Source organism: Rhinatrema bivittatum, chromosome 3 (genome assembly GCF_901001135.1).
Source record: "Rhinatrema bivittatum chromosome 3, aRhiBiv1.1, whole genome shotgun sequence".
Lineage (NCBI taxonomy): Eukaryota > Metazoa > Chordata > Amphibia > Gymnophiona > Rhinatrematidae > Rhinatrema > Rhinatrema bivittatum.
Genome location: NC_042617.1, coordinates 328,162,917 through 328,184,936, shown reverse-complemented (window position 1 = coordinate 328,184,936; position 22,020 = coordinate 328,162,917). Strand labels below are relative to the sequence as shown.

The window sequence follows — 22,020 nt, the reverse complement described above, 5'->3', positions numbered from 1 at the left end:
ATCATCAAAGGAAGGGGAAGGTTTGTAGCCACGAGCCCCGCTTTGTAAACTTCCATCGCTGAGGTTTGCGGGCCCCCTAGATTTACGATCCAATGCCGGACTACAAATCCCGGGAACCTTAGCGAGCAGCGCCGCTCGTGCGTACTCCTGCGCAGCAGAAGCCGCAGCAGGCGTGGCGCATGCGCACTGGGGGTCCCGGGTGACCGGAACGGAGGGACGCGAGCAGGGCGCGACTGCTGAAGCGCAAACGGTGAGGAGGAGGCGGCGGCGGTCGGGGGAGGAGCACCTCAGCGCTCTGCTTCAGCTTGCGGCGCCACGTCCCCCTTCCTCCGGGTTCCCATCCGGGTCCGAGCCTCTGCTGCCACCCCCCCCCCCCAACGGCTGCTTTGGTTCCGTCTTCGGAAGGAGCCCGGTGCCTGTCCCTGGCGCTCTGCGCTTGCCTTTGCATCTCCTGAGTGCTGGAGCTTTGCTTTGGTGCCCCTGCTGAAATCTCCAGAGGATGACTGCCCTCGTTATGCGTGTTTTACCGGGTCATGAGATCAGGGCTGGTGCAAGAATAGTTGGAACCCTAGGCAAATCTATACATCCGCTCCTTCTCCAGTTTACCTATTGGAGGCAACTGCAGCACAGTGCTCTGTCCTTGGCGGTATTGCTTCTGGCACAGCATTTTGCTGACCCCTCCCCAAATGCTGGAGCTTTAGGTGACTGCCTAGTTTGCCCAATGGAAGCGCCGGCCCTGCACGAGATGCAGGAGAGCAGGCTGCAAGCGTTTAACTTTCCCCCTGCATGCGATATCTGAAGTTAACACTTTAACACTGTTTAGAGACAAAACATAAGAAATTGCCATGCTGGGTCAGACCAAGGGTCCATCAAGCCCAGCATCCTGTTTCCAACAGAGGCCAAACCAGGCCACAAGAACCTGGCAATTACCCAAACACTAAGAAGATCCCATGCCACTGATGCAATTAATAGCAGTGGTTATTCCTAAGTAAATTTTATTAATAGCAGTTAATGGACTTCTCCTCCAAGAACTTATCCAAACCTTTTTTGAACCCAGCTACACTAACTGCACTAACCACATCCTCTGGCAACAAATTCCAGAGCTTTATTGTTCATTGAGTGAAAAAGAATTTTCTCCGATTAGTATTAAATGTGCTACTTGCTAATTTCATGGAATGCCCCCTAGTCCTTCTATTATTCGAAAGTGTAAATAACCGATTCACATCTACTCGTTTAAGACCTCTCATGATCTTAAAGACCTCTATCATATCCCCCCCTCATCCGTCTCTTCTCCAAGCTGAACAGCCCTAACCTCTTCAGCCTTTCCTCATAGTGGAGCTGTTCCATCCCTTTTATTATTTTGGTTGCCCTTCTCTATACCTTCTCCATCGCAACTATTTCTTTTTTGGGATGTGGCGACCAGAATTGTACACAGTATTCCAGGTGCGGGCTCACCATGGAGCGATATAGAAGCATATAGTGTATTAAAAATGTACAATCAGACAAGAAGATCGCATTAATTTGTAATTGTAAGAAACTGATTTATCAAGGCATAAATAATATAACATAGATCATTGATTATTTGAGCAAAATGATATGCCACCTGTTGCACATCACCTTATGTTCTCTTTTCACGGAAGGAGAGGCTGGTGGCTAATGCACAAACTCAGTTTCAAAATACTTCATTCCCTGTACTTACCAGGATCAGTCCAGAGGCTGGGTTGTGTCTCCCTTCCAACAGATGGAGTCAGAGAAAAAACTAAAAGGCACCCCCTCTTACCCTGGTGTGCCACCTGCGATCCTTCAGTATTTCTCTGACTCCAATAATCGTTAGAACATGAGAGCAGATGAGGACCCTATAACCCAGCTAGGCTGCCCAGCTTCATTCCTGGTGCAATGCCATGGACCCCAGCTGCTCTCTGGTTCTCCTCACTAATTTGCAGCTGTGCCAATGTTGCAAAATATTTATGTATTGATTTTTCTGCAGGGTAGGTATCCTTAGTTGGATATTCAGCAGCGCTTACCCAGCTAAATCTGACTGCACAAATCAATTCTGGCTTTTACATGGCTGCAGTTACCTGGATACATTAAGCACCAAATATCGTACTGAGTTTTAAAAGCCCATCCCCAGGCATACCCCATTTTTTTTTTTTTAACCTTAATAAATTTGTATGGCTGGAGATTTTGTCCCTACAAATTGTCCGGTAGTGTGGTGGGATGGGGGGTGGGGGGGAGAATTGATTTTGACTGGATAAATTTTACATAGTCAAACCTGCAAGTTCATTGTCAAAAGGAAACTACTCGATATTCACAACAACTAACAAAAAAAAAATCAGGAACAAAGTAATAATAAAGAACAAAGCAACAAAATCTTAAGTCTAAATAACCTCAAAATGGGGGAAAACAAAAAAATATCCATGGGAAATGCAGCCTGCCTTGTGTTTATACTAATGCTCATGATGGCCAAGCACTCAGGTCGTCCTCTTGTTACCAAGAACACTCTCCAGTGGTTTAGGGTAAAATAAGAGATATTTAATGTTATTCAATTTGATTAGAGTGTTGGCCCTCGGGGGCTTCATTTATGCTTCAGTTTCCTTGTAGGTGTTTGATTAAACTGAAGCATGAGTTTGGCCCCAAGGGCTAACACTCTTGTTTTTTAAACAAAAGAAACTTTCGCCTCATTTGAATTGCGCATGGCACATCAGGAAGAATTGAAGTTCTAGAACCAAAAAGCAGTCTATTCAGGATCATGCTATTAAATTAGCAAGTCTTGAAATACAGTGTAAAGCTTTCTAGGAAAACAATGCTGCAGTCATTCAAGATAAATATACTTTGCACCTAAGATGGAACTGCTTGAGAACTGTGCAGGAAGATTAAACCCTTTAATTTTTGAACTTTCGTAAGACATCCATGATTGCTGCTATAGAGATTTTAAAGAAATTCTATGTTGAATTTTTGAAGGGTGTTGGCTGCATCCGTTCCTCCATTATCCAAGGTGATTTACCTTGCACCTGAGAATACTTCAGCAAATGCTCTCAAGATGAGATACAATCTAGCGCAACATTATTTGTTACATATGTACCTGATAAGCTTTGGCCATTAAAGATGTTCCTTCGTTCTAAGATGAGTGAATGTCCCCAGTGCTAGAAAAGATGTCATTTCTACTCATTAGCGACTGCTCAGATCCTCTTAAAGCAATCCACAAATGTCTCCAGAGTAAATAGGGTTGGTTTATCACTCAGAAGGGGAGTAGAAGTTCCAGTGGGGATGTCCCCATTTACCCTATTTTCAACAACTGCTTGTTGCAGTGGCCCCAATCGAGCAAGCACTGGCCCATCTCCAGAGGAAGTCGCTGTACCATTGTTGCATGCAGCAGACTCTTCCCCCGGGTCTTGCATTAGCCCCAGCCCCTACCTTAGCAGGAGCTTGTATGTCTGGGCTCAGAAAGCGGTGGGAGAATCACCAAGTTGATTTAGCCCAGAAACCATGATTATACGATGCACTAGTATCACAGACCCAGATGGGAGAGTTCTAAGGACACCCTTCCTTTTCCTTCCCATATCCAACGGAGTAGGAAATTCAGGGAGTGAAGGATAATGCAGCCTGGAGATCTTCAAATCTGTGCCTAGGGGTGCACGGCTTTTCAGCAGCGTACCGCAGCCCCCCCCCCCCCCCCCCTGGTGCTATTGAATGACAGATGCCGACGACAAAATTTCAATGCAAGCAAAGATTCAGGTAGCCTAGGCAGGGTCCTGTGATGGATAGTAAGCATCTTCCTCCTCTCCTATACTCCCCCGTACCCAAAGTCTTCATTGAAGCTGGCACATAATGAAAATGGAATTTACTGAGGTGGTAATGTGGGTTTAAAAATGTTGGTTAAAAACTTAATGTTTTTTAAATTTGTTTTAGTTGATTTATTTTATTGTAAATTGAATCACTCTTGCCCCCCCCTGAGCATTCATTTGTAAATGTAGAGGTGGTCTCAAATTAAAGGTGGTGGTGATGAGTTTAGGTAAAAGACATGCGGTGAGGAGCTGATGTTGGGTTGAGTGGGGGCATTTTTGTCCTCATCTGCTCGTAGTGGAGAAATCGCAACTGGGCAGACTCGATGTGCCAATTTGGTCTTTCTGTAGTCACGTACTATGGGAGAAATATATTACTTGTTTGAGGCTCTCTGCATGTGGTATCTTTTTTTTCACCTAGGTATCAGTTATTGTATCACAACCACATGAGGAAACACAATTTGCTATATTGCAAATATTCTGTTTATTAATTCAAAACCTTTACATGTAAACAATACACTTTAAAAATATCCCCCCCCCCATCATTTTAATCTATAACACACACACACACACATCCATCCATACCATTCACTCAATGCATTTATTACTAAAACTCCAACAAATTAGGATCCTATTTGTTTCGCCTATATTAGGCTTCCTCAGGGAATGTGTCAATAAACACTTTTACATCAGAAACCACTTTTACATCTCTCCTAAATATGTTCTCCAGTTTTGATGTAAATTCCCCTTAAGCATTCTTCTTAGATTTTATTCGCTTTGGTCCTCTAGTTTTTCTTCCGATTTCTTCTTTAAATATTCACCAAGATGATTCCACTACTCTCTTCACTTATTCTTTATTTATCAACCTCTGCAAATGCTGCACAAAAAATACCATCAACACTTTTATACTTTATATTCCCAAAGCATTTCTGAATAAATTTCACAATACCACGCTGCCCGCTTACCTCAATGTTTTACCACATCATCCGTTCTCGTTTCACCAATCAGATACTTCACCACCATTATTGCCACTTCTCCCATTACCCCGGATGTTATACACGATGCGTTTTTAATCTATAAATCGAAAGTATTTTTCCACTTCTTTAAACTTGAAACTTTTTCTCTTCACCACTCCCAAGATCTTCTACACTTTTAATTACTTCTAACAAGCAACTCTTATCAGAAAAAATAAAATAAAATAATCACCTACACGATTCCACTTTCTTACCCGCGTTTCCTTCCACAAACATCAATCAACCCGAATCTCTTCTCAAGTCAAATATCCACTATCTGAAAGATAAAGGCATACTGTTCCCACAAACCTAATGCTTTTTCCATGTATAAGATGTTAAGAACATAGCGATTCAAAATCCCCCATAACCTTTTCTTCTGTGCAGTCTCGAACACTGCCTCCCTCTACATCCCCTCTTCTCTTTTAAACCGTCTTTCATTATGCATCAATTCCCACATTGCAATGTACCCAAAAACTTTTCTTCACATGCACTATTGCCTTTAAACTATCCAATGTCAATGTAACTCCCTGCACTCATAATAATGCCTGCCACTCAGTTTCCCTATTTAAACCTTTAGGGACAAGAGTTTGCCATTCAAAAATGAATCTCTGTTCTTTCAATATCAGTTTTTTTGTAAAATCACCTCCTCTCCTATTAAACTCTTGGTGTAAAACTACAATTTTTACATCATTCTCTGTGTGAGACATCTGAAGCTATTGTTTGCCATGTTGTTTTTACTATTTTTTTTATTGCTTTTATGATATGATTGTGTATGTGGCCTTGTAACCCGCCCTGAACATTTTGGAGGGCACGGGATATAAATAATTTTAAATAAACAGATGGTAGTATGTTATTGTTTGTCCCTAACGTGATGACTGGTCTACAGTAGATCAGTAGCCACCCTCCAGCAAACTGCAGAATCTATAATTTGAGTCATGGATTGCAGTACTGCAAAGTGCAGAGAGTGGGGACCTGACATCAGGGGGTAGATCCTTCATAAGCAACCTTGGATCTTTATTTTTATTATGTTATTTTACTGTTTTGTGTATTTTTATTTATTTTGTGTTGATTGATTGGATTATGCATGTTTAGTACTCTCCTCTCTTTAGAGGGAGGTGTGGGGGGACTAATTGTCTCTTCATAGCTGTCAGCGGAAACTGGTCTGTCATGCAGGGTCCTGAGGTGGAAATTAATCCTGGCTCTGTTGCATGGTCATGAACGGTGTTATCATTGGGCCCTCATGTGTGTCTGGCTTTTTGATCATTTTGAAAGCTTTTTTTTTTTTTGTATATTTGCTTTCTAAAATGTAAAAACATTTTTGCTAGGTCAGAAATATGCAGTCACCGTGCTATCTGTTTCTTTTCACAGGCTATGCCATGACTGGTTTCAGACTGCCCATTGGCGCTTTTAGAAAACTAAATGTCTTGTTTGGACTATGGGAGAGATGCCCGTCGCATAGACCATGTGCATCGTGGAGCTGGTGCATCCTCTCCTTGCCTGGCAGTCACCCCCCCGAGGTCCCGTGCTACAGAGCACATTTCAGCAACGCCTTTCCTGCAAAACCCGGTGGGCTCCTGAGACGGCACCTGCAGGAGATCGCCGTCTGTCCTTCCAGACTTAAAGGCAGTAAGCGCTCCAAGAAAAAAAACAGACAGACTTTGCAGGATGAGGAAGAAGAGGAGGAGGAAGAGGAGGAAGATGAAAACAGCAGTGACTTAGAGGGCGAGGATGACCAGAGCGCGCCCAAGGATTACAAAGACCTTGACAAAGTCGTTCAGTCTTTTCGGTACGACATTGTCATGAAAGCTGGGCTGGACATCTCAAGACAGTAAGTGTGCCTTGATAATAAGTCTGTGCCCTGAACGCTTGCGTGCTTTTAAGCATTCCTGTGGCCCTTCTTACTTTTTTCTGTTTTGATAAGGGGAAATCCTGGCCAGAAAATCCATGTATGCAGTCCGCCTGAGATCCTGCAGGGCAGTGGTTCTGAAATTTTGGTCCTTAGGACCCTGAATGGACCCGTTTTTCAGGATGTCTGGAAGATAATTCATGAGACATCTTTGTATATATTTATTGTAAGACTCAGGATAATCTGCATAATTTGATGTGTATACTAGAAGCCTTGAGGATCAAATTCGAATAGCCCCTGCGGCAGCTGGTGCCTGTTAAAAGGAAGCCATACCCTCCTCTGTCCAAAGTACACATTAGGCACCACCGCCCTGCAATTTTTAGATGCATATAGATTTTTTAATTCTTTTACTTCGGCCCCTGAGGGCAGACACGTTAGCAAGAAAGTCGCGGATCGCCTCACGTTTAGGGATCTGCTTGGTTCGTGTTGGCTGTGATGTCACAGTTAACTTTGCATACGTGCATTCTACAGGTGCCAATGGGGATTCCATTCCATGTCGTGCCGCGAGCGTGACCGCTGCGAACGTGGCCACTCCCAGGAGCCTTCTGAAGAGGCTGAAAGCCACTGGCTCAGGCTTTCAGGCCCACAGGAGATCCGTGTTCAGATCTCCAGTCCATTGGGGACGGTCAGGCCTGGAGAGGGTAGGGAGTCTGCTGCCCCTTGGAGTACCTTGGAGAAGGCAGCCCTTGGGCTAGCATAGGCCTGTCAGCCACCCGGGCATACTGTCTGGGAGTGGCAGAGAGCAAGGGGGAGAAAAACAGGAAAAAGGGTATTAAAAATAAAAAAAAAGACTTTACGGTGAAATATTAAGAGACAGAAGGTAGATGTTACTGCTTACTGCTCGTGCTCTTGAAATCGTCAGTGGTACACAGAGGGTACAGTTGTCTTATATAGAGGAGCTGAGAAAGTGTGCTTCTGTTTTTCCCCTGTTATCATATAGGAATATCCTAGTTTCTAGCATGCTTTAATCTCTTCCAGTGAATGAGCGGTATTCTGGTCTCCCTCCTGCCTCTAAGGACGGAGCAGCAGCTCTGAATACTACTGGCTTCCTGAGCAGAGCACAGAGGAACCCCTGACTACAGCAAAGCACAGGGTTAATGCACATCAGACACAATATGGAGGCAGGAAGGGGCTGGCAGAGTGATACAGGGAGCAATGCATACAGAAAAATGAGTCATTTAAAAAAAATCAGTGAAAAGGGCAAGAACAGAGGATCATTTAAAAGTAGGAGCTTTTTTCAAGTCACTTTACAAATGCATCTTTCCTGTACATACCCAGATCAGTCCAGACCAGTGGGCTTATGCACTCCCACCAGCAGATGGAGTCAGAGAACAAAGCTTTGAGGCACTGGGATCCCAAGTGTGCCACCTGCAGCTCCTCAGTATTTCTCTGACTCCAGCAGATGGTGGTCGTGTATACCTGCAGCTCTGAGTGAGACGGATTTTTCTTCCTCCCTGAAGTGTGAGTGCCATCATCATGTCTTCGGATATGTTTTCACCTGAACTCGTGTCCTCTTTGTATTTGAAGTTTAGCATTGTAACCATGCCTGCCTTTGTTGGCAAAATGTTTCATAAATTCACCTTTTTCAGTGCCATTTACTTTATCTGTTTCTTTTAAACACTTATAAACTGCATTTCCAGCCCCCAAAATAAGGCCACCCGAATCAGAGTACAAAAGTTTAAAATATTTTATTTTTATTTAAGTTTTTTATATACCAACATTCAAGACGGTAGTCCCATCATGCTGGTTCACAAGAAACAGGGGTGCAATAAACTTTACAATTTGAACAATGGTGCAGAAAAGCAGTTACATGTAACAGGGAATCAATAACTTGGAGTAAGAAGGAAAAATATATACACACACACACACACACACACACATATATATACAATTCATCCAATGTACAATAAAACACAAAATCAAACTAGGAACACATAAGATGAACACCTGAAAGGGGCCTAAAAAGAGACCCCCCCCATATAAAACAGGTGGTCTTTGCTTGGCCAGGCCGACCAAATCTCAAGCCCCCCACCAAACCAGTAAAACAAAAATTGAACCTCTATATCAGCCGTGAGCCCGAGAAACAGGCACCCAACCTCAACTAAAAGTCAGGCCAGAGGGAAAATCCACGATATTGCTTTCTTCCTAAAAAGTAAGGTCGTACTGTTCCTGAAAAGGGGTGCTGCCAGGGAGAAGGCCCTAGCTCTCAGGCCCTCCAGGCTTCCCTTACTGACGGGACGCAAAGCAGAGTCCTTGAATTGGTTTATGGGCCAGCTCCGGCTGTGTGACGGGCTCAGCCTTGCCATGGAGAGGGAGGGAGGGAGGGTGCTGAGGGATGTTTGCAGACCAGACTTCCTGCTGGCCCATGGGATCGCTGGGGACGTGAACAAGATAGGATAGGCGACTCCATGGAGTACATGCAGACTGCCACTTGGACTTGCACTCTTTGTATGTTTCATATGTGAATACTTCTAAATTATGTGTTAGCGTGTTTTATGAGAGATCTCCACAGGGGGAAGGTGGTGGGAGAGAGCGAGGGGGTTTAGGAGGAGAGGATCTGGCGTTGGAGATGGGAGGAGGTCTCAGGATCTAGAGGGGAGAATCTGGGATGAAGGTGTCCCCCTGGCTCCAGTCTTCCTCCTCCTCCTCCTCATCCCCACCCACTTTATCTTCCTCTCTCACATGCCCCCCTAGTCCCCTTTCCTTAGCACTCCCCCATTCTCTGTCTCTCACACACACTCACACTCCCAGCTGGTCCCTTCTTATCTCCCCCTAGCTCCTCCTGACTTCCCGCTCAGCCAATCCTCCTGTGCCACAGAGGCCCGGAGTTAGCCAAAGGCAACAGAGCAGTTGCCCAGGGTGCCAAGTACCCAAGCCAAAGGAGGCTTGCAAATGCGCCAAGGAGGAGCCTGCTCCAGCAGTCCACCTCAGAGGGGCACTGCCAGGGCACTCTGGGACTCTGGAGAAGGCGTGGAGGTAGAGGGACGTCTCCCACCCCCCACGCTCCATTCCTGCCTATGGGCGCCTGAATCCGGCCCTGGTCACCACAGCCATTTCCCCTGTCATCCCCCAGCCCCTCCTCGCCGCCCAGCTGATCTCTCTCTCTCTCATCTCTCAGCCCCCTTCATCTCCTCTCTCTCTCTCCCCCCCCCCTGCTGTTGATTGGATTGCGGGAAGGAGAGCGGCAGCGGATCAAGCCACATCGTCACCCTTTGCTGCCCAGAGCAGAACCGGTACATTGAGCCGCATAGGATACCGTATTGTCACGTGATTCAGAGAGCCAGTTTTGGCAGTGATGTACCGCCCATTCTCCTCCCGCCGGCACAGCAGCAGGGGGAACCAGGAGGGAGGGGTTCGGTCTGGCGGGATTGACCTCGGTGGTGGGCTCCAGTCATTGACCCAGCAGGATGGGCTGCCTGTGTAAATTTCCTGGGACAGGTTTACTGCGCACGTGCAGCAGGCACAATACATGTACTAGAAAGAATGCCTAAAAATGAGGGGGGAAATGCACCTCCCCCATCTGAACGTGTTGAAAATTTGGGGAATGGAGTCAATGGGGCTTTAAGCTTGAACTTGACCCCGCGAGCAAGGGTGCACCGATTGCTTTGGTGGGCCTGTGGCTTGCGATGCCGCCCTGCGGTCGATGCCTTCCGCTTCCAGTGCTCTGTGTTCGGACCGAGCAAAAGAGGGCCTGGCATTTTCCCAAGTTTGCGGGGGGAGTGACGCGGGGAGCAGGCGGCGCCCATACTGAAGTAAACCTTAACTTTGTTTTCAATTTTAAGCAAAGTGGAAGACGCCTTCTACGGCAACCAGCTGCGACTGAACGGGGAGAAGCTGTGGAAGAAAAGCCGAACGGTGAGTGCTCGTACGTTCAGGGGTAGGGGAAGACGTCGGAATGGTTCTCTCGGCCAAAACATCTCTCGAGAGCAAGTGTAGGAGTCTCTCTCACTGGTGAGAACAGACAAAACTTTAATTTATTCTCAACTCCTGAAGAAAGGGCTGCAATTTGTGCCCAAAGGTTAGAGCGCTGAATACAAAAATCCATGAAATCTGTATCTAGGTTCAAACACCCCTATCTGCGCTTACACATTTTTAATTGACTAGCCCTTTAGTTGGGTATCTAATAAAGCAGTTAAAGCTTCAGCTAAAAATAATAAGAAAAAGGCACAAAATAAATTCAGGAAACAAGCCCATGACAGCCCGACACGATTCCTCTGTGCACTCCAGAATATTTTGCCAGCAACTTTATTTTCCATTTGCAACTCCTGGGAGAGGGGGCAAATCCCAGCTATTGCACAACAGTGACCCCTACCGGCGGGGGATTCAGGGGGCTGCATTGATGAATTTTGCAGCAGAGGATGGAGTGCAGAAGGAAATGCATTTCTGCATGCTTGGCTTCTTGAGGTTTCCAGTTCGGATTTTGTCTGCACGTTTCTGTTTCTAATTTGTGGTCACTACTTCAGTATCTGCTGCTGATCGGTCTCTGTTCAGTGTGTGAGTGAGGAGAGAGGTATTCTGCTCGTGTGTAGAGATCTGTAGGGATTATTCTCTCACTCCGCTCTTCTCCTTGCATTCCAGTTACCCCTCTGATTGCAAGTTGGAGGGAGAGAGGAAATTCTTTAGTGGATCCCGGGAAGAGCCACTAGCAACTACAGGCATGATATCATGAGAGACCTTTGTTTTCAGTTTTGATTTTATTGTGCCTGAGAATTCAATAAAAAAAAAGGTCAGAGGAAAAATGACTGATTTAATACAAAGAAGAATCAGGGGAAAAGACATTTTTCCACAGCTTTCTTTTTTGTTCTAACATTCAAATTCCCAGGCAAAATAAAAACTGAAAACAAAGGTCCCTCGATTATAATTTAAGCATGCCTGGGACAGATACCAAAAGCAGGAGGAGTATCTGGATCAGATAAGGCTCCCCTGACGCAGGAAATCATTATTCCGAAACATGGACCATGTCTGGACTTAAATATGATACTCACAAGAAGACAGGGATCTTTGTACAGCTAGCAGCTAAATAGAGCTAAGTAAGCTTTCAATCATAATAGTAAAATCATATTTATAAAAAGAATAAATATTTCAAACCAGCTAACGAATAGAATATCTAAAATTTCCCAAACTCTAATAAAATATTTCAAAACATCTGATGAATAAACATAAATATATTGAAACATGTTCTAATATTTCTCATTAAACAAAATATTTCAGAATAGCAGAACATCAAATTACATCCAACAATTAAAACCAATAGGATTACAAAATCTCCTGCTCTCCATACCTGGGATCTTTCAATTTCCAGTCACCCTGAGATTGTCGTGGATTGGTGGAGGCAGGATCTCACAAACTTTATCTTCTCTCGCTCACACAAACGTAACACATTCATTCTCTCACACACTCCCTCTCTCTCACATACACAGGCTCTCGCTCCTTCACAGAAACATTGTGGGTGCATGCCTTTGAAAGCCTATCCAGTATATAACACAGGCTTTCACAGGTGCACAGGCTTAACAAAGAAACACACACACAATCTCTCACATACACACTCACGCACAGACACAAGCTCTCAAATAGACATATATACACGTGCACAGGCTCTCACACAGACACACACACAGGGCTGGTGCAAGGGTCTGTAGCGTCCTAGGCAGACCAGTGTAACACCCTTTTCCCCCGTCCCCTAAGTTGAATGTACCCCTCTGACAGAGGTAGATATATAGAGTTATGGTCTCCCTTGTGCAGTGGGCACACTCTCTGTCTCATTACACAAACCTAACGAGTGCTCCGTGACTGCTTTCACCCTCCTTTCACATTTTGAAAATAGCGCGCTCACATGCCCTGGTGGTGCTGCACCCTCTGACGCTACCCTAGGCAGCTGCTAGTGCTACCTAATGGTCGTGCTGGCCCTGCACACAGAGGCTAACACACAGACAAAAGTTCTCACATAGACACACACACATACACATGCACACAGCCACACACAGGCTCTCACACAGAAACGTACACATGTAACAATATAAGAAATTGCCGTGCTGGGTCAGACCAAGGGTCCATCAAGCCCAGCATCCTGTTTCCAACAGAGGCCAAACCAGGCCACAAGAACCTGGCAAGTACCCAAAAACTAAGAAGATTCCATGTTACTGACGTCAGTAATAGCAGAGGCCATTCCCTAAGTCAACTTGATTAATAGCAGTTAATGGACTTCGCCTCCAAGAACTTATCCAACCCTTTTTAAAACCCAGCTACATTAACTGCACTAACCACATCCTCTGGCAACAAACTCCAGAGCTTTATTGTGTGTTGAGTGAAAAAGGATTTTCTCCGATTAGTCTTAAATTTGCTACTTGCTAACTTCATGGAGTGCCCCCTAGTCCTTCTATTATTCGAAAGAGTAAATAACCGATTCATATTTACCCGTTCTAGACCTCTCATGATCTTAAAGACCTCTATCATATCCCCCCTCAGCAGTCTCTTCTCCAAGCTGAACAGCCCCAACCTCTTCAGCCTTTCCCCATAGGGGAGCTGTTCCATCCCCTTTATCATTTTCGTCACCCTTCTCTGTACCTTCTCCATCGCAACTATATTTTTTTGAGATGTGGTGACCAGAATTGTACACAGTATTCAAGGTGCGGTCTCACCATGGAGCGATACAGAGGCATTATGACATTTTCCGTTTTATTCACCATTCCCTTCCTAATAATTCCTAACATTCTGTTTGCTTTTTTGACTGCTGCAGCACACTGAGCCGACTATTTTAAATTATTATCCACTATAATGCTTAGATCTCTTTCCTGGGTGTAGCTCCTAATATGTAACCTAACATCGTGTAACTACAGCAAGGGTTATTTTTCCCTATATGCAACACCTTGCACTTGTCCACATTAAATTTCATCTGCCATTTGAATGCCCAATCTTCCAGTCTCACAAGGTCCTCCTGCAATTTATTATAATCTGCTTGTGATTTAACTACTCTGAATAAAATCATCTGCAGATTTCATATTCCTTTCCAGATCATTTATAAATATATTGAAAAGCACCGGTCCAATTACAGATCCCTGAGGCACTCCACTGTTTACCCTTTTCCACTGAGAAAATTGACCATTTTATCCTACTCTCTGTTTCCTGTCTTTTAACCAGATTGTAATCCACAAAAGGACATCACCTCTTATCCCATGACTTTTTAGTTTTCTTAGAAGCCTTTCATGAGGGACTTTGTCAAACGCCTTCTGAAAATCCAAATACACTACATCCAAAAACACTTTATCCACACGTTTAATAACCCCTTCAAAAAAATGAAGCAGATTTCTGAGGCAAGACTACCCTTGGGTAAATCCATGTTGACTGTGTTCCATTAAACCATGTCTTTCTATATGTTCTGTGATTTTGATCTTTAGAATAGTTTCCACTATTTTTTCTGGCACTGAAGTCAGGCTCACTGGTCTATAGTTTCCCAGATCTCCACTGGGGCCCTTTTTAAATATTGGGGTTACATTGGCCACCCTCCAGTCTTCAGGTACAATGGATGATTATAATGATAGGTTACAAATTTTAACCAATAGATCTGAAATTTCATTTTTTAGTTCCTTCAGTACCCTAGGATGCATACCATCCGGTTCAGGTGATTTGCTACTCTTTAGTTTGTCAATCTGGCCTACTACATCTCTCAGGTTCACAGTGATTTGCTTCATTTCATCTGACTCATCACCCTTGAAAACCATCTCCGGAACTGGTATCTCCCCAACATCCTCATTAGTAAAGACGGAAGCAAAGAATTCATTTAGTCTTTCTGCAATGGCCTTATCTTCCCTAAGAGCCCCTTTAACCCCTTGAGCATCTAACGGTCCGACCGACTCCCTCACAGATTTCTTGCTTCGGATATATTTTAAAAGGTTTTTATTATGAGTTTTTGCCTCTACGGCCAACTTCATTTCAAATTCTCTCTTAGCCTGTCTTATCAATGTTTTACACTTAACTTGACAATGTTTATGCTTTTTCCTATTTTCTTCAGATGGATCCTTTTTCCAGTTTTTGAAGGATGTTTTTTGGCTAAAATAGCTTCTTTCACCTCACCTTTCAACCATGCCGGTAATCGTTTTGCCTTCCTTCCACCTTTCTTAATGCATGGAATACATCTGGATTGCATATCCAAGATTGTATTTTTAAACAATGTCCATGCCTGTTGAACAGTTTTAACCTTTGCAGTTGCACCTTTCAGATTTTTTCTAACTATTTTCGTCATTTTATCACAGTTTCCCTTTTGAAAATTTAGTGTAGAGATGTAGATTTATTTATTTTCCCCCTTCCAGCTATTAGTTTAAATTTGATTGTTAAGATCACTGATGCCAAGCGGCCCTACCACCATTACCTCTCTCACTAGATCCTGCATTCCACTAAGAATTAAATCTATAATAGCTCCCTGTCTTGTTGGTTCCTGAACCATTTGCTCCATGAAGCAGTCATTTATTACATCCAGGAACTTTGGCAAGTCCTGATGTTACATTTACCCAGTCAATACTGGGGTAATTGAAATCTAACTAGTAACAAAAAGAGTCAACAGTATCCACCATAACCAAATTCTATCAATATTGAGGTGGAACCAAATTAAATTTGGTAATAATAGCTATAGAAGGTGTCAGCAAGCCTGACGTTGTGTGACTTTAACCAAGACACCAACCGGTCTTCTCAATCATTCACCTTCTTTATTTTAATTTATTCAAAAATATTTTTTGTTAGAATTTTTCTTTTCCATAAAAACAGTCCTCCATCGGTAAAAGATAGACTCTTAGTAAATTTCGCTTTAACATATAGTAGCCCCGCTTTAACATATAGTAGCCCAACATGGCCAGTGTTTCACCCTTAAGCTTCCTCAGGGGCATATGAAAGACATGTAAACAAGAGTCTTTATCCCATTCATCAGGACATAACGTCTCAGCGTTTGTAACCGGAACAGAGAGGAGGACTGTTCCGGTTACAAACGCTGAGACGTTATGTCCTGATGAATGGGATAAAGACTCTTGTTTACATGTCTTTCATATGCCCCTGAGGAAGCTTAAGGGTGAAACACTGGCCGTGTTGGGCTACTATATGTTAAAGCGGGGCTACTATATGTTAAAGCGAAATTTACTAAGAGTCTATCTTTTACCGATGGAGGACTGTTTTTATGGAAAAGAAAAATTCTAACAAAAAATATTTTTGAATAAATTAAAATAAAGAAGGTGAATGATTGAGAAGACCGGTTGGTGTCTTGGTTAAAGTCACACAACGGAGGTGGAGTGGGACGAGTCGCTGCGAGGGCATTACCTGCTTTCTTTCCCCATCGGGACTTTTCCTTCAATTACTTGCCAGTTGCGGAGAGAGCCAGTGGGACTTCCGGGTCTGACGCTAGGAGGCGGGACCAGTGAGGTGCATAAAATCAGACGCCCTGCAGAGACTCAAGTAGGTGGAGTGGGACGAGTCGCTGCGAGGGCATTACCTGCTTTCTTTCCCCATCGGGACTTTTCCTTCAATTACTTGCCAGTTGCGGAGAGAGCCAGTGGGACTTCCGGGTCTGACGCTAGGAGGCGGGACCAGTGAGGCGCATAAAATCAGACGCCCTGCAGAGACTCAAGTAGGTGGAGTGGGACGAGTCGCTGCGAGGGCATTACCTGCTTTCTTTCCCCATCGGGACTTTTCCTTCAATTACTTGCCAGTTGCGGAGAGAGCCAGTGGGACTTCCGGGTCTGACGCTAGGAGGCGGGACCAGTGAGGCGCATAAAATCAGACGCCCTGCAGAGACTCAAGTAGGTGGAGTGGGACGAGTCGCTGCGAGGGCATTACCTGCTTTCTTTCCCCATCGGGACTTTTCCTTCAATTACTTGCCAGGTGCGGAGAGAGCCAGTGGGACTTCCGGGTCTGACGCTAGGAGGCGGGGACCAGTGAGGCGCATAAAATCAGACGCCCTGCAGAGACTCAAGTAGGTGGAGTGGGACGAGTCGCTGCGAGGGCATTACCTGCTTTCTTTCCCCATCGGGACTTTTCCTTCAATTACTTGCCAGTTGCGGAGAGAGCCAGTGGGACTTCCGGGTCTGACGCTAGGAGGCGGGACCAGTGAGGCGCATAAAATCAGACGCCCTGCGGCGCGTCGACGTCGCCAGCGCATCGCCGAAGCCGCGCGCGCCCCTTTGGCGCGCGCGGCTTTGCCCTGCTAACTCCGAAAAAGAAAAGAAGGAAAGCTGAAATAGTGAGTAATTGACTAACTTTTTCCACTCCGCCTCCACTCATGAAGTAAAAAAAAAAAAAAAACTGAGAAAGGGTTGAAATCGGCTTATCTGAGGAACAATTGTGTTTAAACTAATGCCTCATACTAAACGTAAAGCCAAGGTCAGGGAGATGTCGACGTCATCCCCTGTACCAGACGCTTTGCAACCTCGGATACCAGCCTTCTTCCCCCAGGCAACAGGCTCACAACCAGTGGAACGGGCCGCTGGAGGGTTTGGTATAGAGCAAACACCTCCCTCCCTGGCTGAAATATCTTTGAGCCCTGGAGCTCCAAGCACTCCCCCTCCACCTTTACAGATTTCAGCAGATTTTTTAAAATTGCAAGTTAATACAATAGAAGCTGGAGAGGGAGCGTCCACTGCAAAAGGGGAAATGGAATTTAAAAATGTGGAGTTATCTTGTCTGCTTCCAGAAAAACCGGCTACAATTACCTTGGATAAATTATGGGACGCAATTAAAGCTTTGGAAAGTGCTGTTTTGAACCTTACAAAGGTTACTTTGGACTTTAATCAGCGTTTTCAAGCAGTTGAAACCTCTGACTCAAATATGAAAATTCAATTAGAGAACATGGAAAAAAGATTTGATAAATTAGAACTGAGCCACCAGAGGTTCACTAGAGCAGAAATATTGTATGACAAGAAATTGGAAATGTTAGAAAACTCATTTAAATATCTTAATTTAAGAATAATAAATTTTCCAAAACATAACTTAATTTCCCCATATGATATGGTTAAAGAATATTTTGTTGAGATACTAAAAATTCCTCAACAATCTATTCCAGCTCTTTCAAAGTTATATTATGTAGAAACTAAATCAGAAGTACAACAGAACCCTAATCCTAACCTAGAAACATCATTAAATTTAACTGACATTATTAAGTCTAATGTTGACACAGTGATATCCTCTAGAGCAGTGATGCATATATCTTTTTCCTTTGCAATAGATAGAGATAATGTCTTTAGGCTATATATGCGAAATAGAGAAAAATGTTTTCATGGTAGTAGAGTCTGGATATATCCGGATCTCTCTAGACAAACTCAGGATAGAAGAAAAAAGTTTCTAGGTTTGAGATCGGAGGTTGAACAGAGAGGGGGAAGATGCTGGTTAAATTCCCATGTAAATGTGAGGTAGAGATCCAACAACAAAAAACGGTATTTTTTGAGGTATCCCAATTGCGATTATTTTTGGATTCCAACCCCCAGGGAATTGCAGTGGTAGAAGCTTGAGTGTAATTTAGGAGATAAACCTGTTAGCATTCTCAGAATTTCAATTGTTCATTGGATGTTGGGAACTTCCCATGTTTTCCTTGTATATGGCTCCTTTACATAACTTCATGAGTTACTTTTTTCCTTAAAGTTATTTGAATATGAACTGTGAATACTAGATCATCAACGTTATTCCTTACATTTATGTGTAATTTATAATCTGTATTCTAACAGTGACTATGTATTAAATGAAAATGCATAAATAAAAAAAAAAAAAAAAGTCACACAACGTCAGGCTTGCTGACACCTTCTATAGCTATTATTACCAAATTTAATTTGGTTCCACCTCAATATTGAGGTAATTGAAATCTCCCATCATTACTGCACTGCCAAATGGGTTAGCTTCCCTGATTTCTCTTAGCATTTCATGCACATAGGCTCTCTCACAGACACACACACAAGTTCTCACACACATACGGCTTCCTCTTCTCTTCAGGACATGGTGGGATGAGTTCCACCTTGAGTGTGGTCACACCGTCTCAGAAATGACATAGATATAGAAGGTGACAAAAATGATACAAGGGATGTAAAAGCTCCCTTATAGAGGAAAGCTAAACAGATTAGGGCTTTTTAGCTTGGAAAAGAGACTGAGTGCGGATATGATTGAGATTTATAAAATCATGAATGGGGTGGAACGGGTAAATAGGAAACAGTTATTCACCCTTTCAAACAACACTAGGACTAGGGGACACTCCATGAAATCAGCAACTGTTAGATTTAAAACAAATCGTAAAAGTATTTTTTCACTTAGCGCAGGATCAAGCTATGGAATCTTTTGTCGGAGGATGTGGTCAAGATAACTAACATAGACAGGTGCCTGAAGGAAAATCAATAATCAGTTATTAGCCAGGTAGATGTGGAAAGCCAGCACTTAACCCTGGGAGTGAGACACAGGAAATAGATGAACTATTTGTGGATCTGCTGGATACTTGTGACCCAGACTGGCCATTTTCAGCGATTGAATGCTGGGCTTGATGGATCTTGGTCTGCCTCCACATGGCACCACTTATGTTTTTAGGAGTGATCTACTGCAAGCAGTCAGACTTGTATGGCTGACAGCTGGGAGATGTCCTTAGCACAATGATTGGGAGAATGGCCATAGGCAGAATCATGTACAGCTGAGAGAGAGCCTTAGTTTGAGTAACATAGGCCAGGGACGCAGGGCAGACAATGTGGGTCAAATGGGTCTTTCCAGCCAACACCTCCTGTGCCGCAAATGTTAAAGGTGTTTAAAATGAATGCTTTTATTTTTGCAGGTGAAAGTTGGGGACACTTTGGATCTCATAGTTGGTCAGGATAAGGAAACTGAGGCCATCACAGTTATGAGAGTCATCCTGAAAAATGTGTCGTCAGAGAAGACTGAAACAGACAAGCACAGAGTAGTGCTGAGGCGCTGGAAAAACTTAAAAATCCCTCAGGAACAGCTGCCAAAATAACGGGAGCGTGTGTGAGTCTGGGAAGAAAAGGCATTTGCAGCTGAAGGAACCCTGACATTTATTATTTTTTTTTTTTTTTGTAACAATTAAATTATACTGCATTAAGTGTAAGTTATGATAGGTGGGTGCTAGTCTATTTTGCCTACAATGCCAGGTGTGCTGCATGCTGGGATTTACATCTGAAACGTTATGGGACAGGGCCTGACTCATTGCTGCATGGTATTCTCTGGCGCCTGTGCTACCCGGGCATTGCTCTGGAAGAAGGGGGTGCGGTGAATGAGAGCGGGGTGCCTCTCATGGACAGCATTGCTGCTGCCTCTTCTGTTTCTTGAGGCTGAAAGTGGGTGGCATATGCCTGGCATGGAAATGTGGATAGTTCTGGTTTTTTTTAATCAGTGTTGCATTTTCAGAGAACAGCAGGATATGTCTGGGTTTTGGGGACTTTGTAGCAGGAACTTAACATCCGTATCCAAGACAGGGATTGGATAGCCGGGTGGCTATGGTGAGAGAGAAGAATAGAACCTTGTATGTTTTCTTTGCTGGACCGTGTTAAAAGCTGTTGGGGCACAAATAGATGGTAGTGAGGCTGGCAAGCCCCAGGTAGGGGTCAAAGGCTAGATAGGACAGGGCTAGCAATGAGAGGTCAGAGATCACAGACTGGCAGATTTGGAGCTCCTGCTTCTATTCTCCATTCGTCACTCACTGTGTGACCTTGAGCAACCCTCTTTTTCCTCCCTGTGCTGTGTGTCAGCTTCTGGGGGCAAGGGCACAGTGACTTATGAAGGACTCTGTAAATAATAAAGCCCGCCAAAAGGTATTCCTTTACTCACCAGAGGGCATGTGCAGTAGCTATTCATAGCGGAAAAGTCAACTGAGAAGGGGACATGATGAAAGCTTATACAATCATGACTGGGGTGGAACAGATAAAGTAAGGCTATTTCAAATAATCCAAAAAGAAGAGACACGCCATGAAACTAACAAGGAGCAGACTTAAAACAAATTGTAGAAAGTATTTTTATTTCTCATCGCACTATCAAGCTATGAAACCTGTTGCGAATAAACATGATCAAGACGACTAGCATAGTGGGGTTTAAAAGAGGCTTGGAGAAGTCTGTAGCACATTATTAGCCAGGCAGATTAAACAAAGCTATTGCTATCCCTCGAGTGAGTAACAGGAAATAATCTACTTTACGGGATCTGCCAGGTACCTGTGCCCTGTATTGGCCACTGTCAGATGCAGGATGCTGGGCTCAATGGACCTTGGTCTGACGCAGTCTGGCATTTCTTATGTTCTCGTATACCCCACGCAAAAGAGCCTTCTCAGATATGATTTTATTTAGCTAGAATGGACACTAATTCAGCAGCAGTTACCTGACTAAAGAATAAATTAGTTAGGGAAAATAATTATCATGAGATGATGCATATGAGCTTTTGAAACCTCACGAGTCCCTTCAGTTGTTATCCATCTATCGAGGGGTCTGAGGTGATCATAAAAGCTCATATATGTTCTCACCTCTGAATACCTTCCATTAAAGCATAATAAGAATCATGACAACCTGCAAAGAACATTCATTTTTTCTTTTGGACCAGAAATGGAATTCTTGTTTGATAATGAAAACTGTCAACAAACAATATCAAAACAAAACTGCACTATGCCTGTTGTATATCAAATATAAATCCACAAAAGACAGGCCATCAATGTACTTTTCCCATAGCTCACTAATTGATTATTCTTGCATAACAGAATCACCTTTTTAATGCAAATATAATAATTTATTTATTAAATCAAAATATTTTTCAAAAAATGTAAAATATATTTTCAAAACATTTTCTAAATGTGGTCAGAATTCACTCCGGTGGCATCAACTGAAATTGAATCCATCATTAAGAAAACCAACCCTGCATCCCACCCCATAGATACCATTCCCATTAAAACCCTAAAACTCATCAGCTCAACCATCACCAAGCCTATTACTGACATCATCAACCTATCACTCGAAAAAGGAATATTCCCGGACAATCTCAAAAACGCTATAGTCAAGCCAATCATCAAAAATACACAACTCGACAAATCTGATCCGGCCAACTACAGACCGGTATCCAATCTCCCGTTCTTAGCCAAAATACTAGAAAAAACAGTTAACAATCAACTGACAGAACACATCGAAACCTTCAATATACTACAACCTGCACAGCATGGCTGCACAGCAACCTTCAATATACTACAACCTGCACAGCATGGCTTCAGGAAACTCTTCAGCACGGAAACCCTCCTTCTTTCTCTGACCGACTCCATCCTCAGAGGACTTGACCAGGGTCAATCTTACCTACTGATACTCCTCGACATATCCGCCGCTTTCG

General features: G+C 43.7%; 1 protein-coding gene across 1 annotated transcript; it reads left to right on the top strand.

Moving 5' to 3' along the window:
* The first annotated feature begins 115 nt into the window (after positions 1 to 115).
* MTRES1 (mitochondrial transcription rescue factor 1) lies at positions 116 to 21,208 on the top strand. Its single transcript, XM_029595320.1, has 4 exons — positions 116 to 250; positions 6,164 to 6,623; positions 10,484 to 10,556; positions 19,480 to 21,208. Exons 2-4 carry the CDS (start codon positions 6,172 to 6,174, stop codon positions 19,657 to 19,659), a joined length of 705 nt encoding a protein of 234 aa, XP_029451180.1. The 5' UTR covers positions 116 to 250; positions 6,164 to 6,171; the 3' UTR covers positions 19,660 to 21,208.
* The last annotated feature ends 812 nt before the right edge of the window (positions 21,209 to 22,020 follow it).